This window comes from Haliotis rubra, unplaced genomic scaffold (assembly GCF_003918875.1).
Source record: "Haliotis rubra isolate DU_JTF1 unplaced genomic scaffold, ASM391887v1 Scf8, whole genome shotgun sequence".
NCBI lineage: Eukaryota > Metazoa > Mollusca > Gastropoda > Lepetellida > Haliotidae > Haliotis > Haliotis rubra.
In genome coordinates this window covers 5,077,234-5,094,256 of record NW_025767523.1, presented here as the reverse complement: position 1 = coordinate 5,094,256, position 17,023 = coordinate 5,077,234, and the positions used below count along the sequence as shown (strand labels likewise).

At 42.4% G+C, this 17,023-nt stretch overlaps 1 protein-coding gene across 2 annotated transcripts in view; it reads left to right on the top strand.

Annotated features, from left to right (window-relative positions):
• The window catches only part of LOC124261420 (rap1 GTPase-GDP dissociation stimulator 1-like), an 89,076-nt gene extending 72,896 nt beyond the window's left edge, over nt 1-16,180 (top strand). The window contains exons 7-16 of one of the 2 annotated variants that reach the window (XM_046695737.1): nt 2,918-3,043; nt 3,252-3,395; nt 4,378-4,509; nt 4,895-5,038; nt 5,963-6,088; nt 6,832-6,921; nt 7,129-7,305; nt 7,709-7,837; nt 11,039-11,110; nt 14,807-16,180. In XM_046695737.1, coding sequence (XP_046551693.1) covers nt 2,918-3,043; nt 3,252-3,395; nt 4,378-4,509; nt 4,895-5,038; nt 5,963-6,088; nt 6,832-6,921; nt 7,129-7,305; nt 7,709-7,837; nt 11,039-11,110; nt 14,807-14,943 — 1,277 coding nt within the window. In that variant the 3' untranslated portion in view covers nt 14,944-16,180. The remainder of the gene's footprint in view (nt 1-2,917; nt 3,044-3,251; nt 3,396-4,377; nt 4,510-4,894; nt 5,039-5,962; nt 6,089-6,831; nt 6,922-7,128; nt 7,306-7,708; nt 7,838-11,038; nt 11,111-14,806) is intronic. The other variant, XM_046695738.1, reaches the window with a different exon arrangement.
• Nucleotides 16,181-17,023: the final 843 nt, after the last annotated feature.

Genomic DNA, 17,023 nt, shown 5'->3' with positions numbered 1-17,023 from the left:
TTCATTTGTAAATGTTTTTTTGCATTTGTTTATTCTTGAGTGAAGAGTGATATCGTTTCTTGGAATATTTTTGTAATCTAAGTACTGTTCATGAAACCGTAATCAGTCAACTTACAGCAAATGTGACGAGGATCTTCTTTGTAAGGGTTTACCTCCATCATTAATGTAATAGAGATTACTTTAAATTTTTGTTGTTGAAACTGTCAAGCTTTGTTTTCTTTGAAATATTTTTATGCAAAACAAACAAATTAAATCCCCCCCAATTCAGACATCCTGGAACTCCCCAGTTAAACCTGGGTCACTGGATTTTATCAATTTTGGATCAGGACTCCCCAATGAAACCTGGATCACTGGATTGTATCAATCATTGGACCTGGATCAATAGTTGGACCTGGATCACTGGATTATATCAATCGTTAGACCAATCCTCAGCACTCATTTCTCTATTCAGTGTTTTCTTGGATACATTAGTGAGTATTCTTTTGCACTTTCCTGTTCAACGGGTTGACATCAATTTGAGCTGTGGCCACCATCAGTGCTGTTACCACAAAGCTTGGAGTCACTCTTCATTGGAATCATGCATGCCAAGAAACCTAAAGAATGTTTCTGTGTTAATTAATGGTTGTAAGATATCGGTCACATTCTTCAATCATCAGTGAAGCTGCCCTCAATCACTCACCACTACTAGCAAAGTGATTACTGAGTAAGTTTGGTTTAACCCAGCTTTCAGTGATATTACAGCAATGGAAAAGCGTGTCAGCTTTTTCTGGAGGAAAGCCCAAAGTTATGCATGTTTGAAAACTCATAGGCACAAGTATAGGGCGAACTGACCAAGGATTATATCGAGTCAAAGTTTGGGTTAATACATACAATCTGGAGAGCCTGGCATGCTATCGAAACGAAACTATGTACAATGAAGTACTACTGGTATGAAATACCAAGGATTGATGAAGCTGTGTTTGGTGTCATGTCACTTGCCAAACCAATTGTCCAAGACACTTCAGAGCTGCTTCTTTGGGATTTGAATCCCAGATTTCATATGATGGATTATAATATTTCAGGATGATACGTTTGTGCATGCTTTTCAAAAAGGGGAACCCTTTATACCTGCACTCACTCACTCACTCACTATTAACTCGCTCAGTAACTCACTCACTAACCCAACTTACTTCAGGTCAATCCTCTAACTACATGCTCTATAAATGTACATATACAAAGTGAGCTACAGTGCCCCGGATCTGCATCATCACACATTGATGCTCCAGATACTTCTATGACAAGGTAGTAATATACAAGCAGATAATCCCATGTTGTCTGAACCCAGGGGAAGACCTTCTCTCCAGAAGGCAGATAGTGGGGACTTATCGGCTGCAACCACTGCCCTAATGTAGCTGTATGTCGATAAGGAAGCACACACTGCTGCACTGGTCATGATCCAGGTCCTACTCATCAATGCCTATGTCTTGGGCTTGTGTTTCTCCTCCACTGTTCCCACTGATACTGATGACTATGGGATTACCCCATCTCGTGTGGTGGGGAGTTAAGGTGAAATGTGAAGTTTCTACTGACAGTCTACATTACTTACATCAGGAGAAGAGTTGAAGTAAATTTATGAATATTTCTTTTATGAATATTTCAGTAGGTAATTTAGGTGCAAATACAACTCTTGAAGTTTATGAATATTGAGTAAGAGTGGGTAGCTTTCTTTAGGTCTTCTTTCTGGCTTTTAAAAGATATGAATATCTCTATATATTTCTTTCTTCATTTGTCTTCCCACCCTCTCTTTCTTTCAACTTCATCTCTAAAATGTTATTGAGGTTTTATTCTTAAAGTGATAAGTGTCAATATCACATGTGTGGGATCAGTAGGTGACAAATGTCAACGTATAGGCTAGATCAGTAGGTGACAAATGTCAACATATAAGCTGGATCAGTAGGTGACAAAGGTCAACATATAGGCTGGATCAGTAGGTGATAAATGTCAATAATATATAGGCTGGATCAGTGGTGAGAAATGTCAACATATATCCTGGATCAGTAGGTGATGAATGGCAATATTATATAGGCTGGATCAGTGGTGACAAATGTCAACATATAGGCTGGATCAGTAGGTAGTAAATGTCAATATTATATAGACTGGATCAGTGGTGGCAAATGTCAACATATAAGCTGGATCAGTAGGTGATAAATGTCAACATATGGGCTGGATCAGTAGGTGACAAATGTCAACATATAGGCTGGATCAGTAGGTGATAAATGTCAACATATAGGCTGGATCAGTGGTGATAAATGTCAACATGTCATAAGCTGGATCAGTAGGTGATAAATGTCAACATATAGGCTGGATCAGTAGGTGATAAATGTCAATGGATCAGTGGTGACAAATGTCAACATATAGGCTGGATCAGTAGGTGATAAATGTCAATACTATATAGGCTGGATCAGTGGTGACAAATGTCAACATATAGGCTGGATCAGTAGGTAATAAGTATCAATATCTTTTAGTTGGATTCAAAGTCAATAACAGTTTCTTCACAAGGGGTGAAATGCATCTGGTTGGCATCATTAGGTCACAATACCAATAGTCATGGTTCAGAAAGTTTGACAGACTTTGTAGCTTGATTACTAAAAATCTGTCAGTATGTAATGCACTCCGAAGCTTTCTCTTGACAAAAGGGGCTCAAACAGTGAAATGTTTAGTATATTTATCTATTACACTATTTACTGACCCCAAAATGCTGCCATTATTATATGTTTTGAAAATGAATTAATAAAACAATTGATACATTTCAGTGACAGTTTTGATACTTTTGTCTTAAGTAGAGAAAGTTAAAATTGTAAACTCGTGTGTGATGTAAATTGTGGTCAAGGGAATTCTTTAAGGGAATGATGTATGAAATGACCTGTAAATGTTCCAGACTTCGGCAAAGAGATGATAAGTGAGTCGGAGATGCCGAAGACCCTGGTCAATGTCCTGGCCTCCAAGGAGGGAGAGAATCACCAGGACACCATCTTGGATCTCCTCATCTCACTGGCTGATAGTGGTAAGTCTCAGGACAGATTCTAGATCTCATCATCATACTAGTGGTTCGCTCAAAAGCCAAAGAACATCTAGACTTTCTCGTCCTTTTAGTTCTGAAGAGACACTTAAATCACTTCATCTAATTGGAATACTGATGTCAATGTAGACTGTATTACCAAACTGATGCTGATTGTAGGCATGTAACTCACAATAATCCTCCTCCCCTGCAGACAAGATCAAGGACACCCTGGCGGACACCAACCTCAGCAACCACCTGATCAAGATCATCCAGTGTAACACTGGGCGGTCAGATGACGACAGTCAGCAGTGTGTCAAGATGGCCTCCGACCTCCTGGTGTCTCTTCTAGTCGGAGGTAATGCTCAGCAAACATTTGCACATAATATTTCATCAATGAGTTGCTTTCACCTAAAGAATGTTTTGCAAATCTACCAAAGTATTTGATTAAAGCAAACATCAACACAGTACCAAGTAAATATAGCACACACAACAGCTAATACAAGATTTAGTCTCAAATGTGATATTTTATTGCTCTTCTCAAAGATTAGAAAATATTGTTTCTTTAGTTTCAATTTCAAATTGTATCAGTGACTTTTCAATGGGGGTGGTGGGGTAGCCTAGTGGTTAAAGCGTTGGCTTGTCACGCCGAAGACCCGGGTTCGAATCCCCACATGGGTACAATGTGTGAAGCCCATTTCAGGTGTCCCCCGCCATGATGTAGCTGGAATATTGCTAAAAGCGGCGTAAAAACAAACTCAGTCAGTCAGTCAGTTCAATGGGGTATCATAGTTGCTGACTTACATATTTAATATTTAACTTATAAAGTACTCTTCCAGGTTGAAAGTCCTAAAGTTTCTGTTGTAATGATCATCTGATATTATGGTTATAAAGTTGAACATGTGATTTACTGATTAATAACTTAAGGCAATTTGACAGTAAGTGACTCCAGTGAGAACTATTGGGTGATTTTGTTTGACCTTTTAGAAAACAAATACAAAGTATAAATTGAATTTTAGAAAATGTATATTTGTTTCATTTATATTTCTGGGTTTTCTTACTTACCTTATGATATGTGTGTTGTCCTTAAAATTTATTAGGAAACTAAGACACAAATTATTAAAAAGGTGTGCCCATATAGTTGGAATATTGTTCATTGTGGAGCTAAACACACAGAATAGGTGTTTCAGAAAAGATCATGGAGCAGTTGTTTGGAGGTGGAGGGGGTCAGTGTTCATGTAGTCATTCACGTCCCTGTAAACTTGGAAAAGTTGTTCTGAGTTGGAGTCCATGAAGTGGCTGTAAGCTTGCATCCACCTGTAAGTGTGTTGGGTTTTCAGACAAGAGCATGGAAAAGTTGTTCGGAGGTGGGGAGGGGCCGGTGTTCATGGAGTCCGTCAAGTGGCTGGAGGGAAACACAGATACCCTGAAGGTCTCTGGGGCGCTCGCTATAGGCAACTTTGCCAGGAGTGGTAAGATCACTATGAACACTTCAGTAATGAAATACATCAAAGTATATTTAACCTAAACTATACAGATATCTTTTTTTACATCAGGTTGTGAGAAACAAATGGTCTGTGAGTTGAAAATTGAAAGTTTTCAACCCTTCAGTTTTATATTCATATCTTTATCCAATCAATTTTTGGTTTGTTTATTGAATTATTCATCATGACTATGGCATTTACTTTCATAGATAACTGAATAATTCTGCATGTAAAGCCCAAGGAAATGACATTGGTGCTTTGAACCCTTTAACTTATGCCTAGGTTGAGATAACTGTTTGGTCAAGGGGAGATAAGTGGGAACTATCTTGGTTGTTGTCTCCCTTACACTATGTCTTGTTGCCGATGTATCCAGATGAGCACTGTCACCTCCTGGTGGAGGATGGTGTGATGGACAAATTGTTGGAGCTGGTACGTCAGGAGGCTGCTGAAAACAAGGAGCACAACATCACGCTGCAACACGCCGTCCTCAGTGCACTTCGCAACCTCGCCATTCCAGGTACACCAGGCTTTCAGACCCTGCAACAATAAATGTATTTGCTTTTCTTTAATGGAAACTCAAACACCTCTCTGACTTGCAAGAATGTCGGGGCAGTGGGGTAGCCTAGTGGTTAAAGCGTTCGCTCATCACTCCGAAGGCCCGGGTTCGAATCCCCACATGGGTACAATGTGTGAAGCCCATTTCAGGTGTCCCCTGCCGTGATATTGCTGGAAGATTGCTAAAAGGGTGTAAAACCATACTCAGTCAGTCAGTCAGTGTAAGAATGTCTTTGTTTGACAGTGGTAATACATAGACACTGTACTTAGTTGTAGATCGAGAGCAACAGGTCATTCACAAAGTCATGTTTTGTTGTACCTACTTTTGAGGCAGGTTAACGTCACTTACTGGTCATTGGAAATGACATTTCAGTGTTTCTTTAGGAAATCACCCGTGAAGATCCGGGTAAGAATTGATCTTTGGTAACCCATGCTTGTCACAAGAAGCGACTAATGGGATCGGGTGGTCAGGCTCGCTGACTTGGTTGACACATGTCATCGTATCCCAATTGTGCAGGTCGATGCTCATGCTGTTGATCACTGGATTGTCTGGTCCAGACTCGATTATTTCCAGACCCCACCATATGGCTGGAATATTGCTGAGTGTGGCGTAAAACTCAACTCACTCACTACTGTTTGGATATCAGTCTTTCATCCATCTGGATATCTGACTTTTATCTAACTTTTGACATATCCTGTAAAAGTACAAGTCTTATTGACCTGAAACTTTGTATGGCTGAACCAAGCAATGATGTTTTGAAATGTTGCTAATGATATTCTGATCTGATTTAAACATGTTCATCATTATTTCTTCATAATTGTGGTGAACCTGTTGGTTCTGTTTGTCTGGAAGTGGAGCTGTTATTATCAGCTGATTGTATTTCAGCCCCTAACAAGCCTCGGATGCTGAAGGCTGGTGTGCTGGACGTAGTGTTGAAGCTGTCTCGGACAGAAGTGATGGCTGTTGTCTTCAAACTCCTTGGACTCATTAGAATGCTCATCGATTCACAGGGTCAGACATTACACACATCTTTTTGTTGAATACACAATGTCATTTACAAGTTGTCAAATGTAACATATGTTATATTTGGGATTACACTGTCTCAGTAAAGTACAGATTCAAGTACTTTTGTTAAGTTTAGTGCCATCTTTGATTCGAACCCACACTGTCAGAATCAGGCGGAGCGGTTGGGTAGCCTAATGGTTAAAGCGTTGGCTCGTCACACCGAAGACCCGGGTTCGAATCCCCACATGGGTACTATGTGTGAAGCCCATTTCTGGTGTCCCCCGCCGTGATGTTGCTGGAATATTGCTAAAAGCGTCATAAAACCAAACTCTGTCAGTCAGAATCAGGCACCTAATCGCCAACACACAAAGTCAGCCATCGAACCCAGTACTCTACTGAGATAGTGTAATCCCAAACATACCATATGTTTCTTTTGTTGATCCGTACCGTTTTGAGAACTGACACTCTGAAACAGGTTGGATATTTCTACAGATGGCTTATAACTGGAACAAGGAAGGATTTCAGAAAAAAGCACTGATATTGTTAAAACAATGCCAACCTATCGTGTATCTTCATGCATTTGGCAAGAGATCACTTCAGCAGATGAGTGGAATCTTCTGGCTTAGTGTCCAGGTATTCGTTGTGGCATGGTTGGTGATGATTTGACATGGATGGGATAGTCCACAAGATGGTTTAGGTGCATTTTGAAAATGTGTGTAATATGTAATTGATTTTCTTCTTGTTTTCAGAGGAAGCCTCAAAGTCGCTCGGCTGTGACAAAGACTTTGTGGTGAAACTAGTCGAGTGGTGTGGAGTTGAAGGTCATGCAGGGGTCACAGGTCAGGTTCCTCCTTGTATATCTATTGTCCCAAAAATGAGACATATTTTGAAAAGCATCTTTGCACAGTGTATTTGGCCATCCTATCCTATCCAAGATTGATTCAAGTCATTTGAAAACTGACCCTTCTTTCTCCATCTCTCACGTTACACTACTTTTGGCCTTCACTAAAGGTCTCTGTCATTCCTGGTATATGGCGTGTTTTCAGGGGAGGCAACTCGACTCCTGGCCTGGCTCATCAAACACAGCAAGTCCAGTGATGTGATGAAGAGTATTATAAAGAATGATGGTATACAGTATCTCGTCGGCATGGCAACGTCAGAGCATGTAGTGATGCAGAATGAGGCACTGTTCTCTCTCACACTCATCTGTTCAACTGTATTAGGTATGATTGTATTTAAACTGCTTCGGCAAAATAAAGGCATGGGGGACAAAATCAGGTCACGGGTGCCATTGCCTTTTCAACCAGCAGCCAGCATAAACAGTTTCTCTAAGACCACTTAGCTAATGATGCTAAAACCTTAAAGCTTAAACTCTTCCAAGAGATGATTTGTCTAAGGAGTTTCCAATCTAATTTTCACTATTTCTGCCATGCCATGTGCTTGTCACCATCAATGATGACAGCTGAATTTGATCATGGGTTTTTCAAGTGTTTCGACACTTACATATCAATATTTTCATTGTTAATCATCACAGGAGGAATACATACATTCAGATGGTCAAAGATTCTAAGGTGTACGTACTCTGTGCCCTCCATTCCTAATCCTCTTCCCCCATTTTCTGTCCAGGAGATGCAGCTGTACCCCTGAAGGAAGCTGACTTGGCCACCACCATCACCACCCTGTTGAAGAACCCCGACACCATCCCCGAGATCCTGTGTAATACTCTCAGTCTCACCAGGTCCATCTGTACTGCAGGTAGGTACACAGTCTCAGCCTCACCAGGTGGGTACACAGTCTCAGTCTCACCAGGTGGGTACACAGTCTCAGTCTCACCAGGTGGGTACACAGTCTCAGTCTCACCAGGTGGGTACACAGTCTCAGTCTCACCATGTGGGGACACAGTCTCAGTCTCACCTGGTCCATCTGTACTGCAGGTGGGTACACAGTCTCAGTCTCACCAGGTGGGTACACAGTCTCAGTCTCACCATGTGGGGACACAGTCTCAGTCTCACCAGGTGGGTACACAGTCTCAGTCTCACTCAGGTGGGTACACAGTCTCAGTCTCACCTGGTGGGTACACAGTCTCAGTCTCACCAGGTGGGTACACAGTCTCAGTCTCACCAGGTGGGTACACAGTCTCAGTCTCACCAGGTGGGTACACAGTCTCAGTCTCACCAGGTGGGTACACAGTCTCAGTCTCACCAGGTGGGTACACAGTCAGTCTCAGTCTCACCAGGTGTCACAGTCTCAGTCTCACCAGGTGGGTACACAGTCTCAGTCTCACCAGGTGGGTACACAGTCTCAGTCTCACCAGGTGGGTACACAGTCTCAGTCTCACCAGGTGGGTACACAGTCTCAGTCTCACCAGGTGGGTACACAGTCTCAGTCTCACCAGGTGGGTACACAGTCTCAGTCTCACCAGGTGGGTACACAGTCTCAGTCTCACCTGGTCCATCAGTATCTCACCAGGTGGGTACACAGTCTCAGTCTCACCAGGTGGGTACACAGTCTCAGTCTCACCAGGTGGGTACACAGTCTCAGTCTCACCAGGTGGGTACACAGTCTCAGTCTCACCAGGTGGGTACACAGTCTCAGTCTCACCAGGTGGGTACACAGTCTCAGTCTCACCAGGTGGGTACACAGTCTCAGTCTCACCAGGTGGGTACACAGTCTCAGTCTCACCAGGTGGGTACACAGTCTCAGTCTCACCAGGTGGGTACCAGTCTCAGTCTCACCAGGTGGGTACACAGTCTCAGTCTCACCAGGTGGGTACACAGTCTCAGTCTCACCAGGTGGGTACACAGTCTCAGTCTCACCAGGTGGGTACACAGTCTCAGTCTCACCAGGTGGGTACACAGTCTCAGTCTCCAAGGTGGGTACACAGTCTCCAGTCTCGGTCCAGGTGGGTACACAGTCTCAGTCTCACCAGGTGGGTGGTACACAGTCTCAGTCTCACCAGGTGGGTACACAGTCTCAGTCTCACCAGGTGGGTACACAGTCAGTCTCAGTCTCCCAGGTGGGTACACAGTCTCAGTCTCACCAGGTCAGTGGGTCACAGTCTCAGGTGGGTACACAGGGTCTCAGTCTCACCAGGTGGGTACACAGTCTCAGTCTCACCAGGTGGGTACACAGTCTCAGTCTCACCAGGTGGGTACACACAGTCTCAGTCTCACCAGGTGGGTACACAGTCTCAGTCTCACCAGGTGGGTACACAGTCTCAGTGTCACCACCAGGTGGGTACACAGTCTCAGTCTCACCAGGTGGGTACACAGTCTCAGTCTCACCAGGTGGGTACACAGTCTCAGTCCAGGTGGGTACACAGTCTCAGTCTCACCACACAGGTGGGTACACAGTCTCAGTCTCACCAGGTGGGTACACAGTCTCAGTCTCACACAGTCTCAGTCTCACCAGGTGGGTACACAGTCTCAGTCTCACCAGGTGGGTACACAGTCTCAGTCTCACCAGGTGGGTACACAGTCTCAGTCTCACCAGGTGGGTACACAGTCTCAGTCTCACCAGGGTACACAGGGTACACAGTCTCAGTCTCACCAGGTGGGTACACAGTCTCAGTCTCACCAGGTGGGTACACAGTCTCAGTCTCACCAGGTGGGTACACAGTCTCAGTCTCACCAGGTGGGTACACAGTCTCAGTCTCACCAGGTGGGTACACAGTCTCAGTCTCACCAGGTGGGTACACAGTCTCAGTCTCAGGTGGGTACACCTCAGGTGGGTACACAGTCTCAGTCTCCTCAGGTGGGTACACAGTCTCAGTCTCACCAGGTGGGTACACAGTCTCAGTCTCACCACCAGGTGGGTACACAGTCTCAGTCTCACCAGGTGGGTACACAGTCTCAGTCTCAGTCTCACCAGGTGGGTACACAGTCTCAGTCTCACCAGGTGGGTACACAGTCTCAGTCTCACCAGGTGGGTACACCAGGTGGGTACACAGTCTCAGTCTCACCAGGTGGGTACACAGTCTCAGTCTCACCAGGTGGGTACACAGTCTCAGTCTCACCAGGTGGGTACACAGTCTCAGTCTCACCAGGTGGGTACACAGTCTCAGTCTCACCAGGTGGGTACACAGTCTCAGTCTCACCAGGTGGGTACACAGTCTCAGTCTCACCAGGTGGGTACACAGTCTCAGTCTCACCAGGTGGGTGTACACAGTCTCAGTCTCACCAGGTGGGTACACACAGTCTCCAGGTGGGTACACAGTCTCAGCGTCCTCAGGTGGGTACACAGGGTCAGTCTCACCAGGTGGGTACACAGTCTCAGTCTCAGCAGGTGGGTACGCAGTCTCAGTCTCACCAGGTCAGTGTACACATAACAAATCCTCACATTTCATCTTCTCGCCTAGCTTTTCGTCAAAGTGGTAAATTTGGGCTTTCTTCCCTCACTAACTTGACATGCTCAACAGAAATACTGTTCAAAATCAGAGTTAAATCTTACTCACTCACTCACAATTTTGAATTCTGATGACCTTGATAAAGGATCAATATCAGTCAGTGATTTACAGAGAGCAGGATCCTGCTCCACAGGAAGGACTCTTAAAATCCCCAAAATGATTCAGACTAACTTTATAAGCAACAGTGCCTTTAGAAGATGGTCATATGTAACATGTGATGTTTGGGATTACACTTGCTCAGGAAGGATCAGATTCTTGGACTTTTTTATTTTAACTTTTTCATGTTGGCTTTTAGGTGCCTCTCTCTGAGAGTGTGGGTTTGAATACTGGATAGAATTGAAAGTTCCAGAATCTGCACTTTACTAAGAAAGTGTAATCAAAATATAACATGTTAGCTTCAAAGGATTTCCAAATGTCTTTGAGCTGCTTGTGCTGCAGCACTATTTGGGATCAAGCTGTCATCACCCAGAAGTAGCCAGCAGCTTTAAGCACTAGCCGCTTCCTGAACAGCTGTAGTCAGCCTTCTAACCAGCATACCCCTTGTGTTTCAGCCTCACCAACTAGTCCTCAGGCCATTCCCTGTAGTCTCCTGGCTTGTACAGGGATTCTCTCAGATGTACAGAGTAGGTTAACCTCCTAGGTGTTGTCACTGAGAGCCAGCCCTGCTTCACCCAGCCTTCCCTTGTCTGTTGCAGTAATGGCAGTCAGGTTTGTGTACACTACGGTCCCTTGTCACCTCCATCACCTGGGAATAGATACAGCCACTGTTTGGTGTAGTCACTAGTGTTTTAATGATGAACCGAGCAATGTCTTTATTCCAGTTAAAGGGAAACAAGTTAGTCCTATGAACACACAGATTAAATCAACATGCTTCTTCTACACATGCTTCAATATCAGGCAGGACACAGGTGGCTCTTCATCTGAGGTGCCCCTTGAGGTGTGCTCCTTGAACCAGTTTTCTGATGTTCCCTTTGAGGTGTGCTCCTGAACCAGTTTTCGAAGGTTCACGTTGAGTGGTACCACTGGGGCAAGTTTTCGAAGGTTCACCTTGAGTTGTGCCCCTTGGATGTCATCTGAGGTGCCCCTAGGAGCAATCGTCTGTGGTGCCTCTTGAGCTGTGCCCCTTCGACTAGTTTTCAAAGGTTCACCTTGAGTTGTGCCCCTTAGCCCAGTTTTCGTAGCTTCACCTTGAGTTGTGCCCCTTGGACCAGTTTTCGAAAGTTCACCTTGAGTTGTGCCCCTTGGATGTCATCTGAGGTGCCCCTTGGAGCAATTGTCTGAGGTGCCTCTTGAGTTGTGCCCCTTGGACCAGTTTTCTAAGGTGCATCTTGAATTTGGCTCCTTATACCAATTGCCTAAAATCCCCCCTTTGAGTTGTGCCCATGACATGCAAGAAGCCAATCAATGAGGTTTGAATCACAGTTTGCCTCATTGATGTTTCTATGCTTCCCAGCACCTTAAACATACAGAGAATTGCATCACTTCATGCTTTTACCCCACACAAAGTACTGTTCAAAGGAGTCATAATCCAAACTCTCTTCCACTCAGTATCGGACATGGGTAGAGTTTGCGCCAAGTTCATGAGTTAGAATTGGTCTTCAGCAACCCATGTTTGTTGTAAGAGAAGACTAACAGGATTGGGTAGTCAGACTCGCTGATTTGGTTGACACATGTCATCATTCCGAAATGGGTAGATTAATGCTCCTGCTGTCGAACACTGGATTGTCTGGTCCTGATTCCATTACTTACACACCGTCGCCATATAGCTGGAATATTGCCGAGTGTGGCGTTAACCAACAAATAAGCAAAACAAATTAAGTGCATGGAGAAGGGTTCTTCAGACTTCTCAGAGTTAAACGTGTGATCATTTTGTTAACAGACTCACAAAACTCATAACAGTTGTATGTGTTCACAGGTGATGGAGGAATGTAGTGTATAACAATCCGTGACGTTTTGATGGTTGGTGTTAGGTGCTGTATAGTTGTGTAGTGCTGCTTACTTAATCCACTGTAGCTTGACTGTGCTGGTTACAATGACTGTTGATCAAATCTGCTTAAACTATAAGGCTTAGCAAGCTTTTAGGTACCATTCCAGTGGTTCCTGTTATTGGCTCCAGTGTAGAGTCCCGATAGATCCCCAGCAACCAACACTGGGTGTAGATCCAACAGGCACCCAATACATCTGTGGTTCAGGCAAAGTGACTTATTTAGCTGGAATATTGCTGAGTGTGGCTTAAAAGCAAGAAACTTTTAAGTGGCTGTAAACACTTTGCCTCATGTTGTAGCATAGTCTTGTGTAGACTAGATGTGACTTGTGTTGTCCTGTGTTGTATAACTGGTAGCTAGATGTTCACCTTGTTCTTATGGCTACGGGGCAGTGGGGGAGCCTAATGGTTAAAGCGTCCACTCGACATGTTGAAGACCCGGGTTCGATTCCCCACATGGGTGCAATGTGTGAAGCCCATTTCTGGTGCCCATTTCTGGTGTCCCCCGCCGTGATATTGCTGGAATAAGTTGGCCTGCTAAGTGATATCTCTACATGCAAAGCTGGCTGCACCTACCTACACAACAGAATATTTGGTCAGATAATTATGAATGATCTGTTTCTGTCTGTCATGGTATGATTCCTGATCATAATTCAGACATCTTGTGCATTTATCACAATGTAATTGAGTGATGAAGTTTGGCCTTAGAATTTTCAGAATCCATGTAAATAATTTTCCCATGACAACATGAACAATGTGAGTCCCTCGTCCATCTGTGTTTATATACCTTGTAACGTCTGTAGTGTGCACAACGCAACTTTAAAAACACTGGATGCATCTGTTCCAGCTGCAGCCATTGCTCTGCTATTGGTGTTGTATAAAGTCAGCCAAAGTAACTTAGTTCTATGATGAGATAGAGCAGACGCGATAATTTGATTGATTGCATATCAATGGACAGTGTTGCTCCAAATGCCATCTCTGGTCTGTCTGATCCAGATTGGATTGGTTAACTGTCCACCATCATACCGCTGGATGCGTAGCTGGATCATATAGCTGCCATATCGCTGACTGCTGTGGAAACAAAACATTGTATATGTAGTTAGATTTGATTGTCCTGGATATATTATGCTTGCTTTGCTGTGAAATGTTTTGTTACAGTTATCCTGATTATGTTAAATGTATTTGATTATGTATCTTAACCCATCCTAAGCAAGACTTCAGTCAAACATAGATATTCTGTTCACTGGATTCAATAAACTGTTCTTGGATTAAAAAGTACTATGCTCGTGAAGATCCGGGTTAGAATTGATCTTCAGTAACCCATGCTTGTCGTAAGAGGCGACTAACGGAATCAGGTGGTCAGGCTGGCTGACTTGGTTGACACATGTCATCGTATCCCAAGTGTGTAGATCAATGTTGATCACTGGATTGTCTGGTCCAGACTTGACTATTTACAGACCACCGTCATAAAGCAGGAATATTGCTGAGTGGTACGTTAAACTATAAACAATCAGTCAATCAAAAAGATTACTACAGAATGATCAGATACTGAAAACAATAACAGATGAACAGGTCACAGTCTGACCAATGTCTGCCCTGTAACAATGTCCATTTCTACAGATTCTCCTTAACACCCAAATTTACTAATGCATGTATATATCATATATACAGGAACTTATATATACAGCATAATATTTAATCAGAAAATCCAATTGTTCAAGTAGGAAGTTAGTGCAAGAGGTTCAAGATGCATTTCTTGTCGTTATTGATCTGTTGTTTTATTCATAACTGTCACATACACATGGAGTATAAAACATTAGGCTCTATTCAAGTCACTTAACCAAGTTTATGATTCATTCCAGCAAATCTGCTTTGAAATAGAGCTTACTTTTCAGGCTTGAAGTGTGTTTAGTGTGAATGTGGGTTGTGCTTTTTAGCTGTTTTTCAGCTATGTTTTCAAGTTACGTGGTGGTCACACATCAGTTAAACAGATGTGCATGAATGCTTTTTCATACCTTTTGAGCTTATTTCTGCATAAAATATCTAAACCATGAGCCCCCTTCCAGAAAGTGGTCCTGGTGCTGAGATGATCATAACTCACTCACATTAACATGACTGACAACAGTCCTAGCGTTAGGATTTTAAAAATGGGTCCCTGGTCTATTTTCAAACAAAAATCATTGTGGAAATAGAATTGCTTATTTGAATATTTTAATTTTGGTTCTATGATTGTAGGGGTATTAATGAAGGGACTCTAATGTTTGTGCGAATGACAACATTTGTCAAGTTCACTTATTTTTTGTCGACAATTTCAATGTTTGTATTACTTTTACAGGTAATCTACGTGAAGAACTAGTCGCCTCTGGGATTGCTGATATCACGCGGGAACTCTCATTACATGGAGAGGAAAAGGTGAAAGAGGTGGCCAAGTCAGTTCTTGCATTCATCGATGACTCACCTGTCAACAGATGAGTCACCTAGAGCAACGACCAATCAAAATCACTGTTTCACGGCACATGCACTGTAAAACATGGACAAGGACGTACAGGTCAAGGTCGAATTTGGATTGAATGAAATAGCACATTTGTATTACGGAGTTGAGGTTTCAAAGTACTGTGTCACAGAACGTACCTTTTTATGTTTCGTCCAAATTTGGACATTGACAGCTCAATTCGTATTGCACGAAAAGTTTTGATAAGAAACAGACGATTTATTATCGTGACAAATAAATTTATCTGTGAAAATGAGGTTTTGGACAGAGTATAGCCTACATACCGATTTAAGGTAGATATTTGAAAGTGAGTGATGACAAGCTGAAATGTGTTTTGAGTGACATGTAATGTCAGGGAAATAGATACCACACTGGCATCGTCATGGAGATAGCGTTGTTGGGTCCACATTTTTATCATTCCTGATTGTTGGGATTGAGCATGTGTGCGTATAATCAGAGACCAGAATAACGTCTCTTATCGTTTATGATTGTTTTCTATTTTACCATCGTTTAATATTGTTCTGTCTGGTTTTTTATTTGTCAAACATGGAAACAAAGGTCTACATTCCCATTTGTTCGTTGTCTTTTTCTCTTGTTACTGAGGTCATTAATTTCTTGTAACATTTTGATGTTAGTGTCAGAGGTAAATATCTTGTATGTATTGTATTGTAATCTGTAAGTTGTAAATCTGTTTGTTGAAACTGTTAATGGATGATTGCCAGTTGTCCTTGCTTACAGACTTTGGACCACCTTTCTTTGACTTGACAATGGAGACATTCATATTTATGAAACATGCAGTTATCATGAGGCTGTAATATCTGTTTTACTTACATCTTAGTTAAGTACTTTCCCTTTGAATATATTATTAATAAGTGGATGAAAAGAATTTAAATTGAAAATTTGGATAATATCAGAGATGGATTAATATATTTTGAAATAGCAGATGAAATAATCAAAATTTAAGATACACAGAGAGCTGTATTTTACACATCTCTAAGTAGAAGAAATACCTACACACTATCTATTAGAAATACCTACACACTATCTATTAGAAATCATTTTGTCCTATTTCTGGACAACCTGTCGAAGCGATAAATACTTTGTTGTTAATCAATGAAGACAAAGTATGAACACGAGGTTGAGAAACCAGCTTGAATCCATCTTGTCCCGGACAGATATTGCTCTGTTGAAGTGGCATATTCCCAGCTTCATGCACAAAGATCCTTGTGATCCATGAGATCCAAGAGATCCTTGTGATCCTTGTGATCCATTGTGATCCTTGTGATCCATGTGATCCTTGTGATCCATGTGATCCATGTGATCCATGTGATCCTTGTGATCCATGTGATCCATGTGATCCTTGTGATCCTTATGATCCATGTGATCCATGTGATCCATGTGATCCATGTGATCCATGTGATCCTTGTGATCCATGTGATCCATGTGATCCATGTGATCCTTGTGATCCTTGTGATCCATGTGATCCATGTGATCCATGAGATCCATGAGATCCTTGTGATCCATGTGATCCATGTGATCCATGTGATCCATGAGATCCATGTGATCCTTGTGATCCTTGTGATCCTTGTGATCCTTGAGATCCTTGTGATCCATGAGACTACTTTGTCATATGCTCTACATTGGCCATCTTGCTGTAAACTGGGTGCAAGGAAGAATGTCTCTTTTAAAAAGTTGCTCCCAAAATGGTTTGTAATATCTCATTGTGTCAGGAGCAAGACTTCTAAGATGAACAGGTTTTAATGTATTCTACTGAAAAGAAGTTTTAAAACACTGTCTGTCTTCATAAGACTATACTTAAACTGCCGTGGACAGATCTTCTGTGGAGTTGTGTCCATACAATGTGTTAGTATTTGTTATATCAGTTGTGAATTACTGGCAGGTGTAAATCAGATATATATGTCATGTGGGTTTATATTTATATATTTTTCTCATGAATATTTTGCCCCCTGCAGACAATGAACATTTTCTTTGGGGACTCTTTTATGACCTTAGTCTTTGGAATTTTTTAATATTTCATTGCAAATGCAAAGAAGAAAGGAA